Source organism: Lagenorhynchus albirostris, chromosome 9, assembly GCF_949774975.1.
Source record: "Lagenorhynchus albirostris chromosome 9, mLagAlb1.1, whole genome shotgun sequence".
Taxonomy (NCBI): Eukaryota; Metazoa; Chordata; class Mammalia; order Artiodactyla; family Delphinidae; genus Lagenorhynchus; species Lagenorhynchus albirostris.
In genome coordinates, this window is record NC_083103.1 from 38351079 (window position 1) to 38379072 (window position 27994).

General features: G+C 51.3%; 3 protein-coding genes across 13 annotated transcripts in view; 2 read left to right on the forward strand and 1 right to left on the reverse strand.

The window, feature by feature from the left end:
• Window positions 1-5606, forward strand: part of ABCC8 (ATP binding cassette subfamily C member 8) — a 76259-nt gene extending 70653 nt beyond the window's left edge. For 7 of the 9 annotated variants that reach the window (XM_060159577.1, XM_060159579.1, XM_060159581.1 and 4 more), the window contains 10 exons: window positions 87-189; window positions 731-844; window positions 1195-1315; window positions 1466-1596; window positions 2465-2543; window positions 2750-2858; window positions 3262-3365; window positions 4150-4283; window positions 4750-4812; window positions 5363-5606. In XM_060159577.1, the coding sequence (XP_060015560.1) occupies window positions 87-189; window positions 731-844; window positions 1195-1315; window positions 1466-1596; window positions 2465-2543; window positions 2750-2858; window positions 3262-3365; window positions 4150-4283; window positions 4750-4812; window positions 5363-5500 (1096 nt within the window). In that variant the 3' untranslated portion in view covers window positions 5501-5606. Of the gene's footprint in view, window positions 1-86; window positions 194-730; window positions 845-1194; window positions 1316-1465; window positions 1597-2464; window positions 2544-2678; window positions 2859-3261; window positions 3366-4149; window positions 4284-4749; window positions 4813-5362 lie in introns of those variants that run through there. The other 2 variants (XM_060159584.1, XM_060159585.1) reach the window with 2 other exon arrangements.
• A 3597-nt stretch (window positions 5607-9203) lies between these two features.
• On the forward strand, window positions 9204-12698 carry KCNJ11 (potassium inwardly rectifying channel subfamily J member 11). Its single transcript, XM_060159587.1, has one exon. It carries the CDS (start codon window positions 9934-9936, stop codon window positions 11098-11100), a length of 1167 nt encoding a protein of 388 aa, XP_060015570.1. The 5' UTR covers window positions 9204-9933; the 3' UTR covers window positions 11101-12698.
• A 2014-nt stretch (window positions 12699-14712) lies between these two features.
• On the reverse strand, window positions 14713-27399 carry NCR3LG1 (natural killer cell cytotoxicity receptor 3 ligand 1). Of its 3 annotated transcripts, none has more exons than XR_009542416.1 (6): window positions 27084-27399; window positions 25489-25836; window positions 20273-20599; window positions 17721-17788; window positions 16846-17033; window positions 14713-14938 (listed from the first exon to the last, which is right to left on the reverse strand). XR_009542416.1 is itself a non-coding variant. In XM_060159588.1 (6 exons), the coding sequence occupies exons 1-6, from the start codon at window positions 27271-27273 to the stop codon at window positions 14900-14902; spliced, it is 1092 nt and encodes a 363-aa protein (XP_060015571.1). In that variant the 5' UTR covers window positions 27274-27399; the 3' UTR covers window positions 14713-14899. The 3 variants fall into 3 exon arrangements, 1 of the variants encoding a protein (XP_060015571.1); XM_060159588.1 differs by having other exon boundaries at window positions 16846-16965; XR_009542417.1 differs by lacking the exon at window positions 14713-14938 and having other exon boundaries at window positions 16908-17033; window positions 17554-17788.
• Window positions 27400-27994: the final 595 nt, after the last annotated feature.

Consider the following 27994-nt stretch of genomic DNA (forward strand, 5'->3'; position numbering starts at 1 on the left):
AGGCAGCCCCCTCTGCAGGTGAGGAAAGTCCCGGGGGCTACACGGACCAAGGTTATTCCCCCTCACCCTCCCCATCCTCCCCCCAGGTACGAGGCCCGGTTCCAGCAGAAGCTCCTTGAATACACGGACTCCAACAACATCGCCTCCCTCTTCCTGACGGCCGCCAACAGGTGGCTCGAAGTTCGCATGGCAAGTGGCCCCCAGCTCCCCGCACCCCCGGGACAGGGGGTTTTCATAGGGCTGTGCAGCCAGAGCAAGGGCCAAACAGGGACCGGAGGGTGGGAAGAGAGGACGGATACCGGCCTGGTGTGCATTCGGGGTGGGTATCGAGCCCTCCTGCTTCTCCCAACTCTGCTGGTCCTCCCCGTGTCTGACCTGAGCCCTCCCTTCCTTATATCACTGCCTGGAGGCTTGTGTGTCTGAGGTGTGTGCCAAGAGCGAGAACAGTTGTGTGTTTAGCTGTGACAGGTGTGTCTGAAGTGGGTCATATGACAGGTGTGGGCCAGCTGGTGAGGCATGCGTGCTGGCCTTGGGGGTGGGGGGAGCAGAGCTGTGTGCATACGTTGTCTACTGGGGCTCCAGCCTTCACAGCCTCCTGTGTGTCTGATGATGTGTTGCGGGGCTGGGGTTGAGTCTCGGCTGAGCTGCTGTGTGCCCTGAAGGGAGTGAGGGGTAGGGGTGCTGTGCCTTCAACCCCTGAGGGTCCAGGCCAGCTCCACTCCCTCTGCAGGAGTACATTGGTGCATGTGTGGTCCTCATCGCGGCCGTGACCTCCATCTCCAACTCCCTGCACAGGGAGCTCTCTGCTGGCCTGGTGGGCCTGGGCCTTACCTACGCCTTAATGGTGAGTGGCAGCAGGTGGGGCAGGGGAGGAGTCAGACACCAGCCCCTGGGGAAGCCCAGGGCACCTTCCCTGACTGAGACGCTCCCAGGCCTTAACCCAAGCTATACCGAGTCTGATGCCAGAGGGACCATGTGGACAGGAGGGCTTACTGCAGGTCCCTGCCCCTTCACCCAGGCCTGGGCCCCAGGTGGGGGTGGGTGAGGATCCACACTCACTGTAACCTCCATGGATGGCCCCCTGGACAGTCAGCGGTGGGCAGCAAAAGGCATCCTCACCTGTAAGAAGAGCCATCCTGGTGGCCAGGGACAGGACCAAGTGATCACTAACTGTGAACGGCTTGCTCCCCACAGGTGTCCAACTACCTCAATTGGATGGTGAGGAACCTGGCGGACATGGAGCTCCAGCTGGGGGCCGTGAAACGCATCCACGGGCTCCTGAACACTGAAGCAGAGCGCTACGAGGGGCTGCTGGGTGAGGGGCGCGGGAGGACTTCTGGGGAAAGGACCCAGCGTGGATGTGTGTTTGGGTTGAGGGGGACATGAGGAGCCTGGGGGCAGGAGGGCATGCCTGGATACCAGCTGTGGCCCACACCTGGCAGCTGACCCCCAGCCCGGCCCCCAGCACCATCGCTGATCCCGAAGAACTGGCCAGACCAAGGGAAAATCCAGATCCAGAACCTGAGTGTGCGCTACGACAGCTCCCTGAAGCCAGTGCTGAAGCACGTCAACGCCCTCATCTCCCCAGGACAGAAGGTCAGGGGAGCGGGGAGGGCAGAGGGCTGGACCGCCTCACAGAGTCACCTCCTGGCCCTCAGGGCCCGCCAGGCCTCACACCCATTCAGACCCCCAGTCTCCCAGGCCCGGGCCTCTCGCCTTCTCCTCCTGCTGCCCTCACTCACCCGCCAAGGAGATGGACAGGACACCCCAGACTCCCTTGACTCAGAGGGGTTTTGTCAGGGCCCCCCACAAATGGTTAGGGGCTCTCCCAGGACACTGTACCCTGAACTTCAGAGCAGGGTCCTGGGGCAGAGAGTGAGGCCCTGTCCTGGGGAGGGAGCTCCTGTCTGGCACTCCGATCCGACTCTGACTGACTCCCCCCTCTCTCCCCCTCTGCTCCGACGCTGCCCCTCTCCTCCTGTCTCTTTGTCTCTGTCTCTCTCACTCTGTCATTGTCTGTGGCTGTCTGTCTCACTGTCTCTGACCTTTAGATGTACCTCTGTCCCTGCCTCTCTTATCCTTCTATATCACCACCTCTGTCTCCGTATCGGATGCGACGGGGTGAGAGGCGACTCCAGTTTAAGGTGGGGTACATCCTGTGCACTACGCTCAGCCACCCCGTGCCCTCCCGCCACACCCAGGCACATAGAGAGACACCCACGTCCCCAGCTCCTGCATTCAGACATCTGCAGTCATGTACCACACCCAGCCAGCCAAGTAGGAGCCCCCTCTGGATCCACTGCAGGAAACAAACCCAAACCCGGGCCCAGCCCTAGCTAAAGGGATGCTGGTCAGAACACCAGGACGAGAAGAGATGCTGGGGCTTCCCACACCTGCACAGCCCAGCACTAGAGGCTCCCAGACACCCCAGGTGCCCACAGCGTACCTGCTCCTCTCTTTCCAGATTGGGATCTGCGGCCGCACAGGCAGTGGGAAGTCCTCCTTCTCTCTTGCCTTCTTCCGCATGGTGGACATGTTCGAAGGTGAGCTGTATGATGGGCACCCCTCAGGTACCCACAGCCACCAGATGGGACCTCAGTCCTGGGTATGGTCAGACGTCACAGGAGGCCCAGCCATCGCTGCCTTCCCCTGCATCCTCATTGGGACCCATGTTGCAGGCAGACCCTGTCCCCAGTGCCACCGTCTCCCCGCTCCTTGGTGCCCCACCTGTGACACTGTCTGCATGCAGGGCGCATCATCATCGATGGCATCGACATCGCCAAACTGCCGCTGCACACCCTGCGCTCGCGCCTCTCCATCATCCTGCAGGACCCCGTCCTCTTCAGCGGCACCATCCGGTGAGCCCCCTGACCCCCGCCACCAGGCCCACCCCAGCCCCAGGCCCGGCTCCGCTCCTCCAGATCTGGGGCATAGAGAGGAAGGGGTGGACGAGCCTCCCTGGGCAAGCAGCCCTGCTCTAGCTCTGGGCATGAAGGGCTGGCGCGGGTTCTTTAAAGCTGCACGCTCATGCCTTTCTCTTTTCCGTTAGGCCTAGGCACTGGTAGGGGTCCCCCAACCCTCAAGCCTGGGATGCTTTCCTCCACCCACTGCCAGTACCTTGCTGCCCCCTCCCAGCCAGACCCCCAAGTCAGTCAGTTCCCACTCACTGCTCCCTTCACCAGTCTCACCCTCTGCGTGTCCCCCGGGAATAGAGCCAGGACCCTGCTCCCCTCTCTAAGGGCTTTGTTTGTCACCCTCCAGATTTAACCTGGACCCGGAGAAGAAGTGCTCTGACAGCACACTGTGGGAGGCCCTGGAGATAGCCCAGTTGAAGCTGGTGGTGAAGGCGCTGCCCGGAGGCCTCGGTAACTACTCCTGGCTGAGCACAGGCTGGGTACTAAAGGACGCTTGTGAGGGCTGGGAAGGGACAACTCACACCCGTGTCTTAGCTTTGCTCAGAGTTTAGAGTCTGGGGTCTGGCAGGATCCCAGAGACCATTAAGTTCTACTTCTCACTATATAGGAGCTCAGAGATGTCAAGTGATTTGTCCCAGGTCACACAACTGGTCAGTCAGGATCTGGCCTCTCCTACAGGGCACAGGGGTACAGTAAGGAGACAGAGCTTGCAAGTCCCCAATACCATGATGGTATATTCAGCCCTGCCCTCCGCATCCACCTGCCTGCCCAGTTCTGCCCTGAGGGAGGAGAGGACTGACTGGAAACCACAGGCACAGGTCACTCATCGAGGCTACTGGGAAGACTGTGTCCCCACCCCGGGGGTCAGCAGAACCTTGGTGTATCTGTTGAAACCCCTGGGACCGGGGGCCGGCCAAGCCTTGGCTTCAGAAAATCACCCCACCAAGGCCTATACACATGCAGGACGGACACACTCTGTTCTGATGCGCCTCCCAGAACTGCCCAGGGCCACAGCCGTGCACAACTCCACGGAGCGCTCTTCTCTTTGTAACTCTAGCAGATGGCATCCGTGTTGTGCAAGGTGCAGCCACCCTGTGCACACCTGTACTCATGACACACACCTACATATTTACCCCTGTACACACATTTCCTGAAACCCCAAGCCACTCCGTCCACTAAACTCACGACGCAGAATTAACTCAGCCCTGCGCCCCCTTCCTGGGGCTGTTTTCAGATGCCATCATCACGGAAGGCGGGGAAAACTTCAGCCAGGGCCAGAGGCAGCTGTTCTGCTTGGCCCGGGCCTTTGTGAGGAAGACCAGCATCTTCATCATGGATGAAGCCACGGCTTCCATCGACATGGCCACGGTCGGTGCTGGGCACACCCGTGGGGTGGGGGTCTTGGAGAGGGTTTTCGGGGGTGTTAGGGAGAAGGTTGCACAAAATAGTCCTGAAACTCAAGTTGCCTTTAACATCAAGAGTCATATGGAGCAGAAAAGGCGACGGGCTGGGGGACCCTGATTCCAGCTAGTCTTAAGGCTGGAATATAACACACATACACACAAGCTGCACACGGACCCACAAATTTCACACCCATCCCCACAACCCAGCACACCCAGACACACTCACAGCACACACACACATGCACACAGCTGAGCTCCCAACAGGTGGAACCCAGCCCCTGAACACTGGGAACCTGGTTGGTCCTATGGGGACTAGAGCCAGAGGGAGGGGGTGGGGCTAGGGTTGGGGTCAGATGGGAGCTGGGCCAGAAGCCAGGCCAGACCCCACCCACTGGGCAGGTGAGCCAACAGTTGCTGCTCCGACCTGGCAGGAGAACATCCTCCAGAAGGTGGTGATGACGGCCTTCGCAGACCGCACTGTGGTCACCATAGCGGTAAGGGGCCCATGATGGGGTGCAGGGGGGACACCCAGAGAGACAGCTGGCCTCCTGAGGCTGTCATCAGTGGGCAGCCTCTGGGCTCACCTGCGCCTGGTAATCAAGAGAGGACCCTGTGGCAGTGCAGGGCAAGGAGTCTGGCAGACTTGCAGCGAGCCTGGATTGCAGGATTTGGGGTGTAGGAGGGTTTGTGCCTGCACTTCCCTCAGACCTCCCCTCTTTCTCCAGGTTCCAAGGTCCGCTCCTGTCCCAAGGCCCTGTGAGCTAGGATAGGGTTACTTCTCCAGAGCAAATGGGAGATGGGGGCGTTGGGAGAATCTCTGAGTCTTGAAGCCTGGAGGTGGGGCAAAGCTGAGGCCTGGTGAGGGAGAGGGTGGCATTAGCAGATGGAGGGTTTGGAGTTACAGCCACCCCGGGAAAGGGCAGTCACCGCAGAGATAAGACATTCTGGCCACATGCCCCCTCCTCCAAGCTGCAGGAGGGATGCCTCAGCTGCCCTAGCCCGCCCCCCCACACACACCCTGACAGCCCCTCCTGCCCCGCCCAGCACCGCGTGCACACCATCCTGAGTGCAGACCTGGTGATCGTCCTGAAGCGCGGCGCCATCCTTGAGTTCGACAAGCCAGAGAAGCTGCTCAGCCAGAAGGACAGCGTCTTCGCCTCTTTTGTCCGTGCAGACAAGTGACCTACCAGAGCCCAAGTGCCATCCCATGCCCCACCCTGCCCCCACCTCCCGCCTGGGTTCTCTAACTGTAAAATCACTTGTAAATAAAGAGACTGGTTATTTCCTACCTGAGGCCGTGGGTCTGGTGGGCAGGGACTGGAGTGGACCATGGGTCCCGTGGAAGCAGTCTGACTTTAGCATCAGGCAGACCGGACGAAGCTCTGTGAGTGTGGGCAAAAGCATGTTTCCTCACCTGTGACATGAGGGCTGTCTTAGTCTGCTAGGTCGTATTCGTCTGCTGCAACAAAATACCATAGCCTGGGTGGCTTAAACAGCAGAAATTTATTGCTGACAGTGCTGAAGCCTGGAAGTCCAAGATCAAAGTGTCGCAGGCTTGGTTTCTCCTGAGGCCTCTCTCCTCGGTTCCAGACAGCCACCTTCTAGCTGCGTCCTCATGCAGCCTTTCCTCTGTGTGCACACCCCTTTTATCTCTCTCTCTCCTTATTAGGATACTAGACATATTGGATGAGGCTGCACTCCTATGACCTCATTTAAACTAAATTACCTCTTCACTGGCCCTATCACATTGCAGGGGCTCCAATATATGAATTTTGGGGGGAATGCAATTCAGTCCATAACAGAGTTATAGTATTTTTGTGATTATCTCATCAGATAAGGTAGCAGATCTGCATATATCTTGGTCCCTTTTCCTTCTCAGTTTAATTCTTGGATTAAAACTGTGGGTCCCCAGGTACCCCGGATTAGCATTATTTACATTGCAAATGACAGGAACCCAACTCAAAGTGGCTTAAACGGTGGAATTTATTATCCTATGTGATTGAGAAGACCAGGAGGTTACTACTTGAAGCACGGCTAGATCCAGGTGTTTGACATCAGGGGTGATGAATTCCATCTTCCTCTCCCTCCCCCATGACAGATGGCCACTAGCACCTCCAGCTTACATCCTACCCCTCTGAAAAAGAGAGGGGCCTGAATCACATGTCCCCACCTCCATCCCACACATAGGGACATTCAGAAGTGGGAAAAGGGCGGCCCTTCAGAGAGAAAGCACAGTACATATGCCACAAGTCGGCCAGGTAGTGACTGGGACATACTGGGGCCCAGACACTGGGGAGACTAAAAAACAGCTGTCCTCAGACTCCACGTGCATGATGAGACACGAGTGTATACCTGTCCCACCAAGAAAGGAAGGTGCTTGTTTGCGTATCATTTTATTATCATTTACACGTTGCCTTCAGTACCGGCTGTACCAGGCCCTTGGGGTGCAGACCCAGGAGTCTTGGGCCTTCATCCTTGTTGTATGCAAGGGGGTCAGAGTCATACGGTGCAAAGAAAATCCACCAGTCATTGGAGAGGGGTCCAGCACAGACCCTTCTGGCTGTTCCAGGAGCCAGAGGAGCTCAGGAAAGGAGAGCTCTGTGAGGCCTGGCAGGCTCCTGGGAGAGGCAGGATTTAAGTTGGGCATGGGAAGGGTGGGAATTAGATAAGCAGAGAGCCTCGAATGCCAGGACAAGGAGTCTGGGACACGCCTATGCACAAAAGGGAAGTGGAGAAGGTTTCTGAATGCGAAAGGGACCTGACAAGTGCAGTGTTTGGGGGAGATGAGTATGAGGAGGTGCAGGATGGAGCAGAGCAGGAGGCTGAGCCCTTTTGGTGGGGGGCTCGCCTTCCTGGAAAGCGAGGCCTCAGGGTCACGCTGTGAGGCAAGTCCTAGCCTTTCCAGCTCTGAGATGCCTCTGGGGGCCCGGCACTCCCTCCACCGTTGGGCCTCCCAGGAGCAGAGCCTAAGGAGGGAAAAGAGGATTCCCACCCCCATGCCTATGACCAGCCAAGGGATTAAAGGGAAGTAGCAAGGGCACAGGGACACGTCACAGCTCACACTGCAGTCTTGCAGAGATGCCTCAGGCCATTCTAGCCCAAATTCCTCTATAGCACCCCTGATGGTGTGCCAGCCTCGACTTGGATACCCCATAGATGAGGGTCATCTCTGGTAATTAGAAATGACTCTTCCATACGTGAAATCAAAGCCTGCCTCTGTTCCACTCAGTGTCTATACTGGTTTATACTTTGGACCACACAAAATAGTCCATCCTCCTTGGACCTCAGGGGTTTCTGCGATAGTATCTGAACTCCCTGGGAAGACTCTCCAAGGTTCCTTTTCTGATGGCTGAGCAGCCGTAGTTGCCCCAGAGTTTTCCTGTGTAACTCTGTCTCCTTGAGCTGCCCTCTCTGCTCACCCTATTTTCCTTTCCCCAACCTAAGCACTGCATCTCTGGCAGTATAGCCCAAGATCTACCATGAGTAGTAGAGGGGGCCCAAGCCACAGGACAATACTAGGTTGATGCCTGCAGTAGAAACACCACTCCCCTTCAGGCCAAGAGCTTAGGACCCCCAGTGCCCAAGCTAGCCCTGACACAGCTCCTCAGGCTGCAGGCGTAAGGAGGTGTAAAGCAAGTGCCAGTAGCTCAAACCCCCTTTAAAATGCAGGGGTGGGGGTTTCCCTGGTGGCGCAGTGGTTAAGAATCCGCCCGCCAAAGCAGGGGACACGGGTTGGAGCCCTGGTCTGGGAAGATCCCACATGCCGTGGAGCAACTAAGCCCGTGCGCCACAACTACTGGGCCTGCACTCTAGAGCCTGCGAGCCACAACTACTGAACCCGTGTGCCACAACTACTGAAGCCCAAGTGCCTAGAGCCCGTGCTCCACGGGCCACCACAATGAGAAGCCTGCGCACCTCAACGAAGAGGAGCCCCCGTTTACTGCAACTAGAGAAAGCCCACGAACAGCAACGAGACCCAACACAGCCAAAAATAAATAAATTAAATTTTTTTAATAAATAAATAATAAAATAAGATATAATAAAATGCAGGGGTGGGATTGAAAGTGTGGGTCATGATTGAAAAGATGCAACCACCCAGGCTTCTGGGCTGCAGCATCCAGCATCCCCTGTAGTGGGTGTTAAACTATGTTTCTACACCTACTAAGGTACATCTCCACCCCCCACCCCCAGGAAGTCCGTGGCTTTCGTCAGACCCTCAAAGGATTCGTGACTCTGAAAATACTAAAATCATCGCCATAGAAAAGAAGCGGTCAGTTAGGAGTCCTCGGGCCACCTAATCTCCCCGCCCCAACCCCAGTCACCAGGTTGGTGACACAGCTCCTCGGTACCTCCTTTTGCTGGGAACCCACAAAGCCCAGGCGGATACTGACCCAACCCAGGATGGGAAAATTGCGGTGGGACCAGGGAGACAGGGCATCGGTCCCCAGAATGGGAGGGCGGGTCACGACTCCCTTCACCCCGCCCCCGTCCCGCCCTGCCCCGCCCCGCCCTAATTTCGTAGCGTGTGGGCTGGGAGGAACCTCTTTAGTCCATCTGATTGGGCAAACTCCCAAGGCCAGACGAAGCGAGCCGGGAGAGGGAAGACGGTGGGAGGTGAATGGCGAGGGGCGGGGCTTGAGCTTGTGCCCGCCAGCCCTCCAGCCCAGGAATAGGTCGGGCTTCCCCTGGCGGCCCCCGGCCCCCACTCCATGCCTCCGGCGTTCGGTGTCCTCAATTCTCCACCCCACCTAGCACAGGTCGGCCTCCGCGGGCCGATTGACACACAGAAGGACCGGAGGACGGCAGCAGGAGGGGGCGGGGAGGCGAGGACTGCGGCTTGATGAGCAGGAGCAGGTGCCGCGGCGAGGAGCGCGGGGTGGGGGCAGGGACGGAGCGGCGGGCGGGGTCGCGGCGCCGGCGTGCGTGCTGCCGGCGCGGAGCCGGGAGGCCGCGGCTTAGAGTGGGCCCCGCCAGCCAGGTCGCGCTGGGGGCGAGGGGATCAGGAGTGGAGCTGGGTGGAGTGGTGACTCTGGAGGGCGGAGGATCCCAAGGAGACAGAAAGGACGAGAGCTAGAGGGAGATCGGAGAGCGGCGAGAGCGCTACGGAGGGTGGGTTAGGAAAGAGGTACCTGGAGGTGAGACGGTATGAAACTGGAGCTTGGAGGGGAGCCCGGGGCCGAAATGGGTGAGGCGGGAAACACGGTGCGGGTTGTGTGGGGTGTGGTCGGTTGGTAAGATCCGGAGGTGTGACGTTCCCAGGTGGGAGAGGTGGGTTGAGAAAGAAGGCTGAGTGGGGAGAAGGGTCCTAGGGAGACGCCCAGGGGTGGTCAGCGAGTGGAGGAGAGCTGAGCTGGGATCCAGAGCCAGGTGGGGAACAGGCAGAGTAGGGGGTTCAGTAGGCAGTGGGCAGGTGGGCTGAGGTGTGAGCCTGGTATAAAGTGAAGGAGGGGCCAGGTGGAGCTGAGGATGAGTCTAGCTGGGGAGGCATCTCAGAAGTGAGGCCGGTGCAGACTTAGGGTGGTCCCAGGGCAGAAACCCCAAAGTAGGTTGAAGGCTCAGTCAGGTGGTTGCTCCTCCCCCATGGGGGAGACCTCTCCCTGGTGGTCGCTGGAGCCATGCTGTCCCGCAAAGGCATCATCCCTGAGGAGTATGTGCTGACGCGGCTAGCAGAGGACCCGACAGAGCCCCGGTACCGTGCCCGTGAGCGGAGAGCCCGTTTCGTGTCCAAGAATGGCAACTGCAACGTGGCCCACAAGAACATCCGGGAGCAAGGTCGCTTCCTGCAGGACGTGTTCACCACGCTGGTGGACCTCAAGTGGCCGTACACGCTGCTCATCTTCACCATGTCCTTCCTGTGCAGCTGGCTGCTCTTTGCCATGGTCTGGTGGCTCATCGCCTTCGCCCACGGTGACCTGGCCCCTGGTGAGGGTGCTGCTGTGCCCTGCGTCACCAGCATCCACTCCTTTTCATCTGCCTTCCTTTTCTCCATTGAGGTACAGGTGACCATCGGTTTCGGCGGGCGCATGGTGACCGAGGAGTGCCCTCTGGCCATCCTGATCCTCATTGTGCAGAACATCGTGGGGCTCATGATCAATGCCATCATGCTGGGCTGCATCTTCATGAAGACCGCCCAGGCCCACCGGCGGGCTGAGACCCTCATCTTCAGCAAGCATGCGGTCATCGCCCTGCGCCACAGCCGCCTCTGCTTCATGCTGCGCGTGGGCGACCTCCGCAAGAGCATGATCATCAGCGCCACCATCCACATGCAGGTGGTGCGCAAGACCACCAGCCCTGAGGGTGAGGTGGTACCCCTCCACCAGGTGGACATCCCCATGGAGAATGGTGTGGGTGGCAATAACATCTTCCTGGTGGCTCCCCTCATCATCTACCACGTCATTGACGCCAACAGCCCGCTCTATGACCTGGCGCCCTGCGACCTGCACCACCATCAGGACCTTGAGATCATCGTCATCCTGGAAGGTGTGGTGGAAACCACGGGCATCACCACCCAGGCCCGCACCTCCTACCTGGCCGACGAGATCCTGTGGGGCCAGCGCTTTGTACCCATCGTGGCCGAGGAGGATGGCCGCTACTCTGTGGACTACTCCAAGTTTGGCAATACCATCAAAGTGCCCACGCCGCTCTGCACAGCCCGCCAGCTGGATGAGGACCCCAGCCTGCTGGATGTCCTGACCCTCGCCCGCGGGCCCCTGCGCAAGCGCAGTGTGGCCGTGGCCAAGGCCAAGGCCAAGTTCAGCATCTCTCCAGATTCCCTGTCCTGAGCCCTGCTCCCTTGGGCCCCCCTCCTCATGTGCGTGCAGGCCAGTGTGGCATGGTATGTAGACTGGACGTAGTGCGGGCCCCTCGGCCAGGCCAGGACTTGTTAAAAGGCTGGGCCCTCCTCATCTCAGCCTCCCTGCCTGCTGCTCGCCCAGGGTGTTGCAAGGCACTTGTCGCTACTCTATTTCTGGCTTCAGCAGGAGCCTGTACCGGGTTATTTTTGTCCCTGCTCCTCCCAGCCCCAACTCAGGACTGGCTTTCCCCCCGACCCTGCCCCAGGCTAGGGGAGCTGTGGGAAGTGTCAGGCCCTAAAGCTGGGACTCCATCTAGTCCTCGGTCCCCACGACCGACCGGCTGCAAGCTGGACGGGTGGCTGGGGAAGAACAGTGCCCAGATGGGAGGCCTGCTGCTCTGTTTCTGTGGCCCTGAGAGATGCCTGTGCTGAGGCCCCAGCCCCTGCTTGGTCCCTGAAAAGGTGATGGCCAAAAGGGTGGGCCTGGCCTGTTGGGGAGGGCAGGCAATGAGGGAACACAGTCTAGCTGGAGGGCTGGAGATGTGGAGCCTCCCTGGGGCGGGCTTGGCAGAGAGGAAATGGCACCGGGAGGCTTACCTTGCTGAGCCCTGCCCAGGCACAGGGAAGGGGAGACGGGCCCCTTACCCCTGACCCCAAGGCTTCTTCAGCGGGGGCTCCAGGGGCTGGGGCTGCTGCACCTGCCTACTTCCATTCTGTCCCCGGCCCTGGGAGGCTGGAGTGGGCTGGGGCGGACCCTGGCATGCCAAGCTGAAAGAGGCTGGGGAGAGACTGGGGTCCTGGGCCCACCATGCTTGGCAGGCCTCAGACTGTACCCTGGCCTGGCTCCCCCCCACCCAGTGGCTGCCACTCACTTTGTCCAGAGGGTGGCCATGGAGGGCCTTTGGGTTGCTAGAAAAGGAGATGTTGGAAAGCTCAGGATGGAGTGGGTGTGTGAGGTCCCTGAGGCACAAAGGCCCTTGGTCCTGACAGGCTTGACCCCCAAGCCGGACTCTTGGAGCAGTGCTGTGTGTACTTGCCCAGAATTCTGCCTTCTCCATTGTCAATAAAGCCTCCCCCTTCGTGACCTAAACTCTGGGCTGTTCTTGCTGGTGGGCAGGGAGAGCAGGGGCTGGCAGCTGCCAGCTTACATCTCAGAGGTGCCATGGACCCCAGCTGGGAGGCCAGGAAAGGGACCTGGGGCTGGCCCTCTTCCCCTAGTTCAGAGACTTCCCCTTCCTGCCTTTGGTAGCCCAGCCCTACAAGACCGTCTGGGCACCCATCAGGCTTATAGCCCTGAGCCCTGCCTCCACTCCCAGGGGGCTGATGGAAGGCCGAGGGGCTCAGGAGAGAGGCGGGTATGTCACAGGCATTAGTGTGGCAATTGGAGCGTTAGCTCTCAAAACAGTTGCTTGAATTCTAAGACCTTGGTCACATAACTTAACCTCTCTGTGCCTCAGTTGCCTCATCTATAAAGTGGGGATACTACAAGTACCTACCTCATAGAATTGTTGGAGTAAGTGAAAAGCGTTATGTCAAATGCTTGAGTGCCTCGTCCATAATAAGTGCTCAATAAATGTTAACTGTTGAGACTGCTATTCAATCAGCCACGTGATGAGACAACTGAGCAAGCAAATGCTGAGAGAAGGTGCTATTATATGTCCCCTGGTGATGCGTCTCTCTGCCTGGTCTTACTTTCTACACAATGTCCCCTCCCAGCTCAGACCCCGACGACAGGGGCTGTGACTGCAACTGTTACCTGGGCTTCTTGTCTCCATCTCATTCTCTGCACACCATCTGCCATGTAGCCACCAGAGTGGTCTTATTAAAAGACATCATTCTCTCCAACGTCAAGTGCCTCCAGTAGTTCCTCATCACCTTCTGGTCAAGGCTAGACCTGTGACCAGTCATTTCAGGCTTTGCCTGCTTTCCAGCCTTACAGCTTACTGTTCTCTGGCCAGGACACTGTGCAACCACCCGTCCCGCAGGCAGCCTCAGTATCCCCTCCTTGTATTTATCTTCCTACATCTGAGCTTTTGCTTGTTTATTCCCTTTGCCTGGAATGCCCAAGCCTCATCTCTACCTGTTGAAACCCATTAAGGTCCAAGCCAAATGATGCCTCCTTGAAGCCTCCCCTGATTCCTCTAGAAAGCGATGGTCCCTTCCCTTCCTCTGTGCTTGTGGGCATTCTACTTTTGCCTGTGTTTATGGGTCCGTCTCCCCAACCCCAAGTCCATGGCTCCTTGAGGTCAGGGACTGTGCCTGATTCAGCACTGTGACTGGCCCTAAGTGCTGAATGAATGAATGAATGGGGGATAATGTACAGGACAAGAAGCCAAGGTCAATGCTGCAGTTTGAGGCCTGCAGAGGGCTTTGGCTGGAACAGTGAGAGTTTGTCCCAGGCTACTCCAGAGGCAGGCCTGAACGGCCAGGAAACTGCTGGTCGAAGCTCTAAGATGCCCCCTCTTTGCACCCACAGACCCCCCAACATTGATTCTTTGCTGAGCTGACCTGTTTCTGGCTTAGAGGAAGAAGGGATGAGAAGCTCCTCAGAGCTGGCCCAGAGTTCTGGGGACAGTGCCTGGCTCTTGGGACTCAGCTTGACCGTCCTTAAGACCAGAGCAGGAGGCCAGACTCACTAATGAGAAGCCCCTGGGCAGCACCTTCCCTGGGGACCATCCAGAGTAACCTTCCTCCACTCCCTCATGCACCTTAAACAGCTGGTGACAGTGAACCGGCAGAACTGAGGGCTCAGCGCCACCTGCTGACCACAGACAAGACCTACTTGATCCCCAAAACTCAGAACCACTGGTCGAGGCTTTCCGCTCTGAGACCCCTAGCCTTTAGGCTTAGCTCAGGGAGGAGCTGGAAAGTTCCAGGCATGGAGGGACAGCTGGACCAGACCTTCCTTGACACCCTCCACCGGATGTTCTTGTCCACTGACAGTGCTCCCACCATTTGGGGGCACCCCCTTTTTAAGGCACTTGTCTAAACTAGACAAGGGAGCTCCCCTGAGCTCCACTCAGCCCAGCAGGAACTTTTGTGAGAATTTTGTTTCTGATATTCCGCCTCGAGGACAGCACTGGGTGTCACGTGAGAGCAGATGTAGCAGTCCAAGCTCGTCCACACCCTGTGCAGAACTGGCTCTCCAGATCCCAAGGATGTATCTCAGGTCACTGTGGTCCAGTGCTGACAGAGGCACTGTTCTCTGGGTTTGCAGACGAGGAGTCGGCATCAGACTTGGTGTTAACTTGCTAACATCTCACAGCTAGTAAGTGGCAGGCCCAAGATTTGAACCCGAGTCTGTCTCAAACCACAGCCCTGCTCCCTTCCCCTGCTGCACAGTCCCAATCTCCTGAGTGCCACCTTTCTCTAGGGGTGCCACCTTGATCTCAAGCGTCATGTCTCCAGACCAAGAACAGGAAGGGAAAGCGCAACTCAGGAAGGTCCCAGATTTGAGACTGATACAGACTCAGCTATGATAAGTGACAGCCTAGATCATGTCCAAAACACCAAGGGAGCCAGAGGGACTGTTAACTGAGTCCAAGCTTGTACTGCTCGCCACATGCCAGGCCAATAAATCAAGAGACGAGTTGTTGGGGCAAAGAACAGCGACTTTATTCATAAAGCCAGCAGACGGAGAAGGTGGTGGGCTCGTGCCCCTAAGAACCATCTTGCCTGAGTTAGAAATTCAGGCTTCTTTTATACTAAAAGGGGAGGGGGTAAAGTCAAACATGTCCTGGTTCCTGTCAGTCTCCAGAGGGTATGTGTTAATTTCTTCCTTCCTGCAGTCATTCACAGGTGGGCCTGGTCAGGATGTTTCCTTTGAGCTAAACAAAGGTATTTTAGCTTAATACTCATTACGTGGGAGGCAGGGTTCCCAGGGGTATAATTTAAGTTTATAGGCAACATCCCTTTAGTGATTAACTTCTAATAGAATACAAAGGTTCTTCCCTATTACAGGACCTCACCAACACTTTCTCCCACCCATGTGTATGATGAACCCTCCATCTTCCGCCTTCTTGCAAATGGACTGGGGTCCCTACCTTCCAGGCTACCTTTCCCACAGCCAGTCAGGTGGCAATGCAGACTAATGGGGCACATCTGCCACTCCTGTCTGTCCCCCAACTCACACCAGGTGTTGTGACATGTGTCCTGGGCCTCAGTCCTGAGTTCAAGAGAGGAGGGAAGCCAAGCCACCCTCTTCCAGTAGTGAAACTGAATTGCCAGTCTGGGAAAACTAGCCCATAGCCATACTGGAAACCTGCTCAGGCCTAATGCCTCTGGATTTGGCATCTCTAGCCAGTCACTGCATGGCCCACATGTGGCCCACTAAGGTGGACCTCCAGCCTTTCTGCTGGGGAGGACTCACCCAGCTCCTATAGAACCCATTCTCCTCAGGTAGCATCCTCCCAGCTCTGTCCTGCTCTTGAGTTCCTCTCCAACATCTTCTTTTAGGGAGAACTTTCCTGGGGAGCTTGCTGCAGGGAGTAGCCCTGGCTCCCCACACATCTCTGGGCTCACCTTTGAGGTCTCCCCAGGTCCAGTGTCAGACACCCTATTGTACCAAGACATGCAGAAGACTTGGGGGAAGAAGACATGAATGCTGCTGACCCTAGACTGGGGCAGGCCTGAAGAACAACAGATCTGTTCCAACTTGAAAGGAATTGCGGAAAGGCCGAACAATGGGATTAAGGTCAGAACTGAGTTCCAGAGAGTGGGTTTGTTGCATTAGAATCTAGATTACTGGCATCCTCTGTGCCAGGACCACCTGACTGGGGCATTGTACATCTCCATCTACCTACACCCTACTCTATTTCCACTCTGGGCTGGCCCAACTCTGGAGTGATGTGAAAGGCAGGCCACCTAGACTGGCCACCTTGGGTACAGGAGTGTGAACTTCTCTCTGTCCCCCATACTTAGGTCCTTCCAGGCACTGATGCCAATGAGTAAAGCAGTGATACACTACACAATTTATTACGCAGCCCTGCCTCTGTGTACTCTTCACTTGATCAACTCCAGTTTTCCCCATAATGCCATTATTATTGGGGAAGGGAAGATACTCCAGCGTAAACCAGACAGAAGTAAATAACTACAGTTCTGACTGAAACTTTGACATAGGTCTTATACCTGTGAAGGGAGGAAGAAAGGACGATTGGCTAGCAAGAGCGTCAGATGACAGTGCAACTCCAAGAAAATCTCAGCCATCCCAACAGGGAGCTCCAAAGATTCCTGCCTTGATCGGCCATTGGCTGGCCAGGAGAGCATGGCATAAGCTCAAAAGCTACAGCAGATCCCTGAGATACCATAGCTGGAACATGGTGGCTAAGTACACTCTTCATAGCAGGCTCTGTCTTGGAGGGGCTCTCAGCAGCACATCTCCGCGGCAACCACACTTTTGAGTCAAAATTCAACTTCCTGGGGAGCTGTATCAGTTAGCTTTTGCTATGTAACAAACCACCCTAAAACACAGTGGCTTTGAAAAAATAAGTATTTCTCAAAAAAAGAAAGCAAGAAAAACAAAGCGTCTTCCCTGGCGCTCCAGTGGTTAAGACTCCATGCTTCCACTGTAGGGGACACGGGTTCGATCCCTGGCCGGGAATATTAAGATCCCACATGCTGTGACACAGCCCATCCACCAAAAAGAAAAAGAAAAAGAAAAAGAAAAAATAAGTATTTCTCATGCATTTGAGAGTTGGTTCTGTTGATGCTGATGATCTCAGCTAGATTTGCTTACATGTCCGGTGGCTGTCATCTGATCCAGACTGGCCTCCACTAGAGCAACTAGCTCCAGCTTCCAGGGTCTCTCATCCTCTAGCAGGCTCTGATTCCGGTGTCTCTCACCCTCCAGCAGGCTCTATGAATCAGTTGGTCAGCTTTAGACAAACAGCCTTTTTTCTTGATTAATCGATTTTTCTGCTTTTCCTAAAGCATTTATAATGAGATATATTAGCTATTGCACAGATTCTGCCTTGGCAGGCTCATAAATAACTGGAGGCAATTTTATTACCTAGAACCATTTAACCAACACATTTACACTGGTCTTAACAACAGCCTGAGTTATTTTATTTGCTATGTGGGCCAGAGGGATAAACATGTTTGGAAACATGTTTTAGTTTGGAAACACCCTCACTAGGGTTAGAAGTTCTTGGTTAAACCAGTAAAATCTGGGTGGTAAGTTATCTCATTGAGCTATTAACAAAATATGAGCAACCGGGGGAAGGAATTCCCCCCTCTGAGCTGTGGATTCTATATGTGAGAACACTAGTGCAGCCCACATCATTCACAGGACTGGTGTGAACAATGAGGTCAGGTTCGATTTACAGTGAGACTTTATTATGAGAAGGCAGAGGGGCTTTACAATGCATCTCCTCAGAGTCCCAGGCCACCACATGGAGACCAAATGAGACAGTTCCTCCCCAACACATCAGAAAAAGCTACACACCATAAACACACTTAGAATATCCCAGCATCAACCCTGAGAACTCCCCAACACCATGCATTGGCCATGAATTCTGAATTCCCAGAGTCTACTCCAAAACATAAGTCTAAACTTTGCTTTGCAGCCTCTTATCTTTTCCAAAGAAAAAAATATAAAAATAAAATTAATACGATCAGTCCAGCAGAGATTAATCCAATACACAACCAAACAATCCACGAGTCAGTTTTCTTCTCAGATTCTGCAGAGAGAAAGAAGAGGAGAACATTAAGAGGAAACCTACTGGCAGGGGCCAAAGAAGACCACAAGACTGCTTCTAGGATCTGTGTGGCTGTGTATCATCTTCCCTGTCAGAGATAGAACCACCAACCTTCTGCCACACGTCTTTGCATCCTCCATCCTATCACTTAACACCTTCACACATCAAACAGCCTGCTTAGCACTTGCCAGAAAAACACCGCAATATCAAACACCACATACAATATACACATACCATGCACACGTCCAAAGCTTCCATACTACTACACTACCCTGTATCACTTGTATACTGCTGTAGACTGAATGTCTATCTCCCCTCAAAATTCTTATGTTGAAATCCTAATGCCCAATACGATGGTATTAGGAAGTGGGGCTTTGGGGAGCTTTAGGTCATGAGGGTGGAGCCCTCATGAGTCAGATTAGTGCCTTATAAAGGAGGCCCTCGAGAGATCCCTCACCCCTTCCACCATGTGAGGACACCATGAGAGGTCTGAAACCTGGAAAAGGGCTCTCAGCCATAGTGGCGCACTAATCTCAGAATTCCAGCCTCCAGAACTGTGAAAAATAAAGTTCTGTTCTTTATAAGTGACCCAGTCTGTGGCAATTTGTTGTATTGGGTTGGCCAAAACGTGCCTTCGATTTTTAAGTAAAAATAAAAGACACATTTTTCATTTTCACCAAGAACTTATTGAACAACGTATTCACCCTTTTGTTCCACTGTCTTCTGTTTTTCAGGCAACTTCATAATTCCACCTTCCCAAAACTTTAAATCTTTTTGAGCAAAGAACTGTTGCAGGTGCCTTTTATAGTCTTCCAGGGAATTGAATTTTTTTTCCATTAAGAGAATTTTGTAAAGACCTAAATAAATGGAAATCCAAAGGTGCAATGTCTGGTGAATACGGCAGATGAATCAGAACTTCCCAGCCAAGCTGTAACAGTTTTTGCCAGGTCATCAAAGAAACACGTGGTGTTACATTATGGATGTAATGGAAGTAATGGATGTAATGGATGTAATGGATGTAATCTTCCTGATGGAAGATTATGTGTTTTCTGTTGACTAATCCTGGATGCTTTTCGTCAAGTACTGCTTTCAGTTGGTCTAATTGGGAGCAGTACTTGTTGGAATGAATCGTTTGGTTTTCCGGAAGGAGCTCATAATAGAGGACTCCCTTCCAATCCCACCATATACACATCACCTTCTTTGGATGAAGACTGGCATTTCGTGTGGCTGGTGGTGGTTCAATTCGCTTGCCTACGATCTCTTCCGTTTCACGTTATTGTACAGTATCCAGTTTTCATCGCCCGTCACAATTTGTTTTAAAAACAGAACATTTTTGTTATGTTTAAGTAGAGAATCGCATGCAGAAATACGGTCAAGAAGGTTTTTTTTGCTTAACTTATGTGCAACCCAAACATCAAAGAGATGAACATAACCAAGCTGGTGCAAATGATTTTCAACGCTTGGTTTGGATATTTTGAGTATGTTGGCTATCTCCTGCGTGGTATACTGTTGATTGTTCTCAATTAATGTCTTGATTTGATCGCTATCAACTTCAACTGGTCTACCTGACCGTGGAGCATCGTCCAGCAAGAAATCTCCAGCACGAAACTTCGCAAACCACTTTCGACACGTTTGATCAGTCACAGCAACCTTCTCCATACACTGCACAAGTCTTTTTTGCATTTCGGTTGTGTTTTTACTTTTCTTGAAATAATAAAGCATAATATGCCAAAAATGTTGCTTTTTTTCTTCCATCTTCAATATTAAAATGGCTACACAAAACTTCACCAATTTTGATGTCTTTTTTTAAATGCACACTGATATGACAGCTGTCACGTACAATCTAACAAAATTGTTTTGAATGACGTTAAAGACAACTAAGTGCTAGTAGAGCCATCTTATGGAAAAAAACGAATGAACCTTTTGGCCAACCCAATAGCAGCCCATACGGACTAAGACATACACATATCACCCAGACAAATGCCTTATACCATACACACAAAGCATATTTCAATTTCATATTCCCCATGCCCCACACGTATCCTAAACACATCCCTGCACACACCACCCACCCACACAATCCCTAGTCCTTACTTCCAGGAACAATTTCTCTCTCCCTTCAGGGCCATCCCAAGCCCCACCTGGCACACCCTGACCACATTTCCCAGGGCCACTGGTTAGCCTCTGCCTTCCTTACCTCCCTCACCTCTAGGCAGATGCATTGGACCAGCAGGACCAGAGCCATGACCCTGGAAGCCAGGTCATCACCACTCTCTACCTATTAGACCATCTGTCCCAGCTTAAGGACCTAATCTGGACTGCTGACTGTGGGGCTGAGCTAAACCAGACCAAGCTTTCTCTCCTTCCCTATTGGCCCCCATCTTCCCCTAGACTGTGTGGGAACCAAAGTTGATATTATATTCCCCTCAAGAGGAAGAGCTGGGGAAATGTCTAGGGGCTGCTTACCTATCAGAATCGGGGTGAAGTTGAAACCCTGGCACATGAGTGAGGATACATGCCATACCACACACTGGTAGATGGTCACATTGTCTTCCAGAGAGGGCTTCAGCCTCAAGTCGCTGGTGATATTAAATGTACCATCCTCATTCTTCATGGTGGGGCCAGTGATAACGTCCTCAGAAATCTCCTGGAACTGGGGATCCTTCTGGGTCCACCTTTTCCATGTTACGTTAATATACTCTGGGTAGAATCCACTTGACTTACACAAAATATGTCTGTCTTCATTATCTTTCACCACGGCTCGCTCCAGAAACAAGCTACTGACTGGGTGAGCTGCCAGGGGAGAGAAATCATGCCTTGAGGGTGGGTAGGGACTTGCTTATTATTAGCCCAATGTCAGACCCATGGCAAGCCTTCAGGAAAGGTGAGTCAACTGAATGGTATTCTGCCTAGGCTAAATGATCTGGGTATGCTGGTTCCAGTGCTGGCAGGGTGCCGATATGCTGTGACCCCGAAACTCACAGCAATTTTATAAAGCAGAGTTTCTTAAGCCCCTCTGTGTCATAGACACGGTTGAGAATCTGAGGAAAGCCTTGGAACAGTGTTGTGGTAGAGACTGCTACTTGCTGCGAATCTCTATTCTTCAAAGACACCTCCAAGTTAAAGCTACTTCTCCCACCTTTCTCTGCAGCTGGGTGTTGGCATGTGAACTAAGGGTCTGGAAGTTTGGATGTATTCAGAAGTAGTGAGAGCAACTTCTAAGAAGTCTCCTGAAATAACAAGGGTATCTTAAAGAAAAGAACAGTGTCTCTCCCCCTCCACTTCTTCCTTCTTGCAGAATGGCTGCAATACCATGTCATGGCTGGAGATGGAGAAGACATTTCCAAGCACAAGGTGGAAATGCAGGTTGAGGATGGCAAAGTGATGACATAAAAGGATCCTGGGTCCTAGATGATCACAGAACTGCCATACATGCCCTGGGTTGGCTACAGTTTTGTGAAAGGAAAATAAACTACCTTCTTAAAAGCACTATTGACTTCTCGCTTCCCTCTGACATGTAAAGACCTAAAGTCATCACTTCTATCCTCATAACAGGAAAAAAAAGCTGAGCTGAACAAACTGTAAATCCACAGCTTTTCTTAGATCCATCAGAGAATTGAGGTGACAGGGCAAACCACCACCCTGAAAAAAGACAGGCAGATTGAGAGAATCACAGCCGAGATCATAAAACCTTAAGCAGAAGGTACTGGAGTAATAAACTGGTCGACACACTTAAGCAGTAACTCTGACAAATTGCTAAAGGTTAAGTGTGGACTAGATTGAGAATAAAAAACTCCTAAAGGCCCAGTCTTGGGGGGGGTCACAACACTTTCATGAGTTTTACCTCCCAGAATCCCACCACGCTCTCACTGTGAAGATCCAAGAAAAATCCCCTCCTATTTTGAGCAATGGGGAGAGGAAAAGTTAACTATTTAAAAATATACCCAGTGCATTCTCCATAATAAAGGATGCTCTCAAGGGAAAAGACTTTGCCAGAGTCTTGCCTGACCTGGGATAGTGATGATTAGCCAACTCCAGCCCCCTCTAGCCTTCCCGCCTCACCTAGAAACACTTCCGAAGGTGAGACAGCCTAGGGGCTCAGGCAACTCAAAAGAATGAGATTTAACCATAAGAGCATAGACTGCTTCTCCTCCACAACACCTTACCACTACATCAACAGAGTTCCAGAATGGTAACAGATTACAACTGAGAGAGCTGTTAAACACAGGCTCTGTTTAAGGTGTTCATAGGGAAATTCAAACAAAACAAGGAAGGGGGAAAACTCTGGCACCTACAGGTACAGCATTAACACTAAACACAGCCTAACGCCTAGCCAAAACAACATAGACTCTCACACCAAAAGCCTATTCACCTCAGTTCTTACTACCTGATACATAATATCTGGTTTTCAACAAAAAATTACAAGGCATGCTGAAAAGTATGAAAAGACAAAGCAAGCCTCAGAACAAGACTCTCGTATGAAACAGATTTTAGAATTATCAGATAGAGAATTCTAAATAATGATTAAAATGTTAAGAGCACTAATGGAAAAAGCAGACAATATGCAAGAACAAATGGATAATGTAAATAGACAGATGGAAACTTTAAGAAAGAATCAAAAGGAAATGCTAGAAATCAAAAACATTATAAAAGAAATGAAGAATGCCTCTGATGGGCTCATCAGTAAACTTCACAGTGCCAAGGAAAGAATTAGCTAGCTTAAAAATGTCAATAGAAACTTCCCAAACTGAAATGCAAAGAGAAAAAAGAATGGGGAAAAAAACCAGAAGGGAACAGAATATCCAAGAACTGTGAGATGACAGCAAAAGGTAACATATGTAATAGGAATACCAGAAGAAGAAAAGAGAAAGGAGCAGAAGAAACATTTTGAAAAATAATGGCTGAGAATTTTCCAAAATTAATGACAGACACCAAAGCACAGATCCAGGAAGCTCAGACAACACCGAGCAGAAAAATACCAAAAAAAGAAAAACAAAAATTTATACCTAGGTATACCATATTCAAAATGCAAAAAAACAAAGAGAAAATCTTGAAAGAAGCCAGAGGAAAAAAATAACTTACCTATAGAGGAACAATGATAAGGATGACATGGGACTTCTTAAATGCAAGAAAGAAGAGAGTGGAGTGAAATATTTAAAGTATTCGAAGAAAGAAAACCCCACCAATCTAGACTCCTATATCCAGAAGAATTACCCTTCAAAAATGAAGTATACTTTCTCAGACAAAAACTGAGGAAATCTGTCACCAGTAGACCTGCTTTGCTACATGTTAAAAGAAGTTCTTCAGAGAGATGGAGAATGATATAGGTCAGAAACTAGAATCTACAAAAAGAAAGGAAGAGTGTCAGAGAAGGAATAAATGAAGGCAAAATAAAACATTTATTTTTCTTATGCTTAACTGATCTAACAGATCATTGTGTTCATTCAAAATAATAATAGCAACAATGTACTGGGTGGTTATAGCATATGAAAAAGTTAAATGAATGACAGTAATGTTATAAGAGATGGGAGAGAAGAACTGGAAATACTCTGTTATTAAGGACCTGTACTACCCATGGAGCAATACAGTGTTATTTGAAAGCAGACTTAAATTAGTTGTAAATGTACACTGCAAACTCTAGGACAACGATGAAAATAAATTTTAAATAAGTATAATTGATATACAGAGAAAAGAGAGAAAATGGTATCATATAAAATATTCAATTAAAACCAGAGAAGGGGGGCTTCCCTGGTGGTGCAGTGGTTGAGAGTCTGCCTGCTGATGCAAGCGACACGGGTTCATGCCCTGGTCCAGGAAGATCCCACATGCCGCGGAGCAGCTAGGCCTGTGAGCCATGGCCGCTGAGCCTGCGCGTCCAGAGCCTGTGCTCTGCAACGGGAGAGGCCACAACAGTAAGAGGCCCGCGTACTGCAAAAGAACAAAAAAAAAAACAAAACAGAGAAGGCATAAAAAGAGGCGGAAAATTAAATTTAAAAAATTTAAAAAACAAAGGGCACCAAATAGAAAACAGATACAAACACAATACATATCAGTCCAACTATATACGCAATCACTTTAAATGAATGGTCTAACTACATCAACTAAAAGACAGAGACTGTCATAGTGGATAAAAAAAGACTCAAACATGTGCTTTCTACAAGAAACCCACTTTAAATATGAGGACCCAAATAGAGTAAAAGTAAAAGGATTGAGAAAGATATACCATACTAATACTAACCCAAAGAGAACTAACCCAAAGAGAACCAAAGAGAACTAATACTAACCCCAAAAGAACATTACTAATGAATAATCAATTCATCAATTATAACAAATATACCATAAATACAAGACGATACTAATGGGGCAAGTGGGGTGAGGAGGCAAGAGTAATACGGGAACTCGGTACTAACTTTCCAATTTCTCTGTAAATCTAAAACTCTTCTAAAAAATAAAGTGTATCTAATTTTTGGAAAAAAAACCCTTTTATTTTAGGCTTTCTGTCAGTTGCAGAGGAAATGAATTCTAATATACATCCCCATTACCAAAATTAATATGTACAAAACATTCAAAGTCTTAAGTACAATTATGGAGGGCTCACAGACACTGCCCCCCAGTTACAGGCTGAATTGTATGCCCCCCCCCAAATTCATATGTTGAAGTCCTAGTCCTAGTCCCTCAGACTATGACTATATTTGAAGGTAGGGTTTTCATTGAGGTTGGTAAGCTAAACGAGATCATTAGGTTGAATCCTAATCTAATATGACTGATGTCTGTATAAGAAGAGATTAGGATACACAAATACAGAGGGAAGAGGGGGTGAAGACACAGGGAGAAGATAAGCACCTACAAGCCAAGGAGAGAGGCCTCTGAAGAAACCAACCCTGCTGTCACCTTGATCTCATCTAGACTCTAGAATTGTGAGAAAATAAATTTCTGTTGTTTAAGCCACCCAGTCAGTGGTGTTTTGTTATGGCAGCCCCAAGCTCATCCACAGAGTATCTGACCTATTTATAATAGAAGAAAGTGGAGCTCAAAAACGTGTTTAGGGGAAAGTGTTGTTATAAATCTTGACTGATCACCTACCTCACAACAGCACTGGCTGAGCATTTTCATACATGATCTTGTGTAATCCTCAGAACACTATGAGGCAGGTATGACTTATTGCCTCATTTTGCACATGGAAAATTCATTTGCACATGGGAAAATTCACGTGTAAAGATGTTAAATGGCTGACCCAATCACTCAGTTTGGAAGCAACAAAGTTAGATAGAATAGGATTCAGATCCATGGAACCAGAGTGCAATCTCTCTCCTTCCCCAGCTACCCTTCAGAGGTACCTCTTCAGTGAAGACTAACTGTCCACACACTTTGACTATCTTTTACTGCAAACTTAAAATGGGCCAAACACTATTCTAAGCATCCTCCTTGCATTTTGCATAGCCTCTTCCCTACAATCAATTCTCTTAGAAAAGTACTATTACATTTGTTTAGAGGGAAGGGCATTGAGATTCAGCATGATTAATAACTTGTCCAAAGTTGTCTAGAAGTCCATGGAAGCCCAGGACTCAAACCCACGTCTATGTGACTCCTAGGCCCATGCTCTGCTCCACTTGGCCCATCTACATCTCCACCCCAAGCCCCATCACCATGGGAATCACAGGGCACTGCCCTCAGGCACTCACCTACAACCTCCAGCCAGACTCTTCCCTGTGCCTTCTGAGGAGTGACCACCAACTCACATCGGTACTCTCCTGCTTCCCACAGTTGGACCCCAGGCAGCTGCAGTGAGGCATCCCCCCTCTTCAGCCTCCATGGAGACACGTTGGCTCCAGGTCGGAATGCCACTTTGTGGTCTCCAAAAAATTCAAACAGTTTGATCTCTATTTCAGACAACTGAGCCTTCCGAAACCAGGTGATACCCATACTGTTGATGTCCAGGTGTGGGAAACCAGGGATCTTGCAAAAGATAGTCGCATTTTCATTCAGGAAAACCATCTGAGTCCTCCCTGCCATCTCCACTTCCAGAAAACCTGGGGCAATATGAGAACTGTGTTATAGAAGACCCTTGGAAGAAACATAGGCCTGGGGCTCTAAAACACTGCCATATAATTGGAAACAACTTCCCTTTTTGTGGGGGCGGGGGGGAGGGGTCTTCAGATACAAAGGCCCTTAGTTTATGGCCCCTCATTAATCCACATAAACTCCTTCAACTTTGTTCTTTTTTTTTTTTTTCCCAAGATTGTTTTGGCTATGCTGGGTGCCTTGCAATTTCAGAGGAATTTGAGAAACAGTTTATCAATTTCTACAAAGAAGTCAGCTAAGTTTCTAATAGGAATTGAACTGAATCTGTAGATCAATTTGGCAAGTATTGCCATCTTAGCAATGTTGCTTCTAATCCACAAATGTGTTTGGCGGATGTGTTATGGACTGTTTGTGTCCCCACCAAATTCATATGTTGTGGCCTAATCCCCAGTGTGATGGTATTTGGAGGAGGGGCCTTTGGGAGATAATTAGGTCATGAGGGTGAGCCCTCATGAATCAGATTAGTGCTCTTATAAGAGACATGAGAGGGAGTTTCCTGGCGGTCAAGTGGTTTAGACTCTGTGCTTCCACTGCAGGGGACATGGGTTTGGTCCCTGATCGGGGAATTAAGATCCCACATGCCACGCAGCCAAAAAATAAATAAATAAAAATAAAAAATAAGAGACATGAGAAATATGAGACATCTCTCCAAACCTGAGGATATAGTAAAAAGCGTTCACCTACAAGCCGGGAAGGGGTCCCTCATCAGGAACCAAATCAGTCAGCACCTTGATCATGGACTTCCCAGCTTCCAGAACTGTGGGAAATAAACTTGTTGTTGTTGTTGTTTTGGCAGCATGCATGCGGGATCTTAGTTCCCCAATCAGGGATCGAACCCGTGCCCCCTGCAGTGGAAGCGTGGAGTCTCAACCACTGGACCACCAGGGAAGTCCCAGAGTAAATTTCTTATTTCACGCCTCTCCGTTCCAGCAACTGGCATGATGCAAGAGAGGCAGAGGTTTACAGAACATCAGAGCGTGTGCTCACAGACTCCTACAGGTGCCGACTCTGCACATAGTAGGCGTCAGTATACAACTGTTGAATCAGTAAATGAATCCGCATTTCACAATACAGAGTTCAGGGTTGGTTGGGGCTTTTTAAGATATTTAGCCCCAGCCGGACTCGGACCTCACTGCGTAGTGAAAGCCACCCCTCCTCCCTCCCTGCCTCCTTCCTTCTCTCCCTCCTGCCCTACCTGCGGTGAGCAGCGTGAGCCCCAGGATCAGCACCAGAACCGGAAACACAGCACGGAGCCCCACCCCGTTGGGCCGCCCGCCCTCTGCGCCGTGGCCACAGCCTCCCGGAACTTGCATCCTCAAACTTTCTCTCAGTTGCTTTCTTCCTCTTAGGAGTGGGCAGGTCCTAAGGAGTGGGTGACGGGACATCTCTTGCGCGGTGAGTGGAACTTTAACGCAGAATTAGTTAATGGCGCATTTGCACCTTCTGCAACTCTGCGAGAAGTCGTTTTGCTTGCTCCGTTCACAGAGACGGAAAGTTACTGACAGCGCCTTTCTCAGTCACACTTCCACCGGCTGCGCGCGCGCGCCGGGAGTGGGAGCGGCTAGCAGTGGGCAGGAAGTTCCTGCCTCCGAGCGCGCCGGCCGGCGTGGGCACAGGGTTCGCGTCAGCCTCTACGTTCGCTTTGTAAGCTGAGGCCAGGGTCCGATCGCCTGGGCGCTGCTCTAAGGAAGATCCACTATGCAGGAGCGCATTGGGGGCAACTGTTCTTACCATCAGCATGATAAACTAACATTACTTTTTTTTTTTTACGGTTCTGAAAAGTCCTTCTTTATTTTGATACTGAGAAATGGATTATTTCCTAACATATCAGTAAACAGAGGCTGTCACAGTCACCGGGGATTGTAGCCACCACCAGAAGGTAAGCTGGTGAGCCTTGAGGCAACTCAGGAAGGAAAGAATACCTGCCATCTAGCAGCCATCAGACCGCAGCCACTACCTACAAAAACACAGGACACTGGCCCCAGATAGTTGAGGTACATATCAAAGGAATGATTTCAGTGAGCCCAGACTCTTGCATCTTCCCATACGTAGAAATGGGCTTAATTCCTTAACTTGGGGTATCTGGTTTTCTTTAATTACAATAAT

What these genes read in the sequence shown, in the direction of transcription:
- KCNJ11 (XM_060159587.1), top strand. Translation starts at nt 9,934, where the DNA reads ATGCTGTCCCGCAAAGGCATCATCCCTGAGGAGTATGTGCTGACGCGG.
- NCR3LG1 (XM_060159588.1), bottom strand. Translation starts at nt 27,273, where the DNA reads ATGTCCCGTCACCCACTCCTTAGGACCTGCCCACTCCTAAGAGGAAGA. An exon ending in GCTCACGCTGCTCACCGCAG is followed by an intron (nt 25,837 to 27,083) that starts GTAGGGCAGGAG and finishes ATATTGCCCCAG; the next exon opens with GTTTTCTGGAAGTGGAGATG. An exon ending in TAATCTCTGCTGGACTGATC is followed by an intron (nt 16,966 to 17,720) that starts GTATTAATTTTA and finishes ACTGATTCATAG; the next exon opens with AGCCTGCTGGAGGGTGAGAG.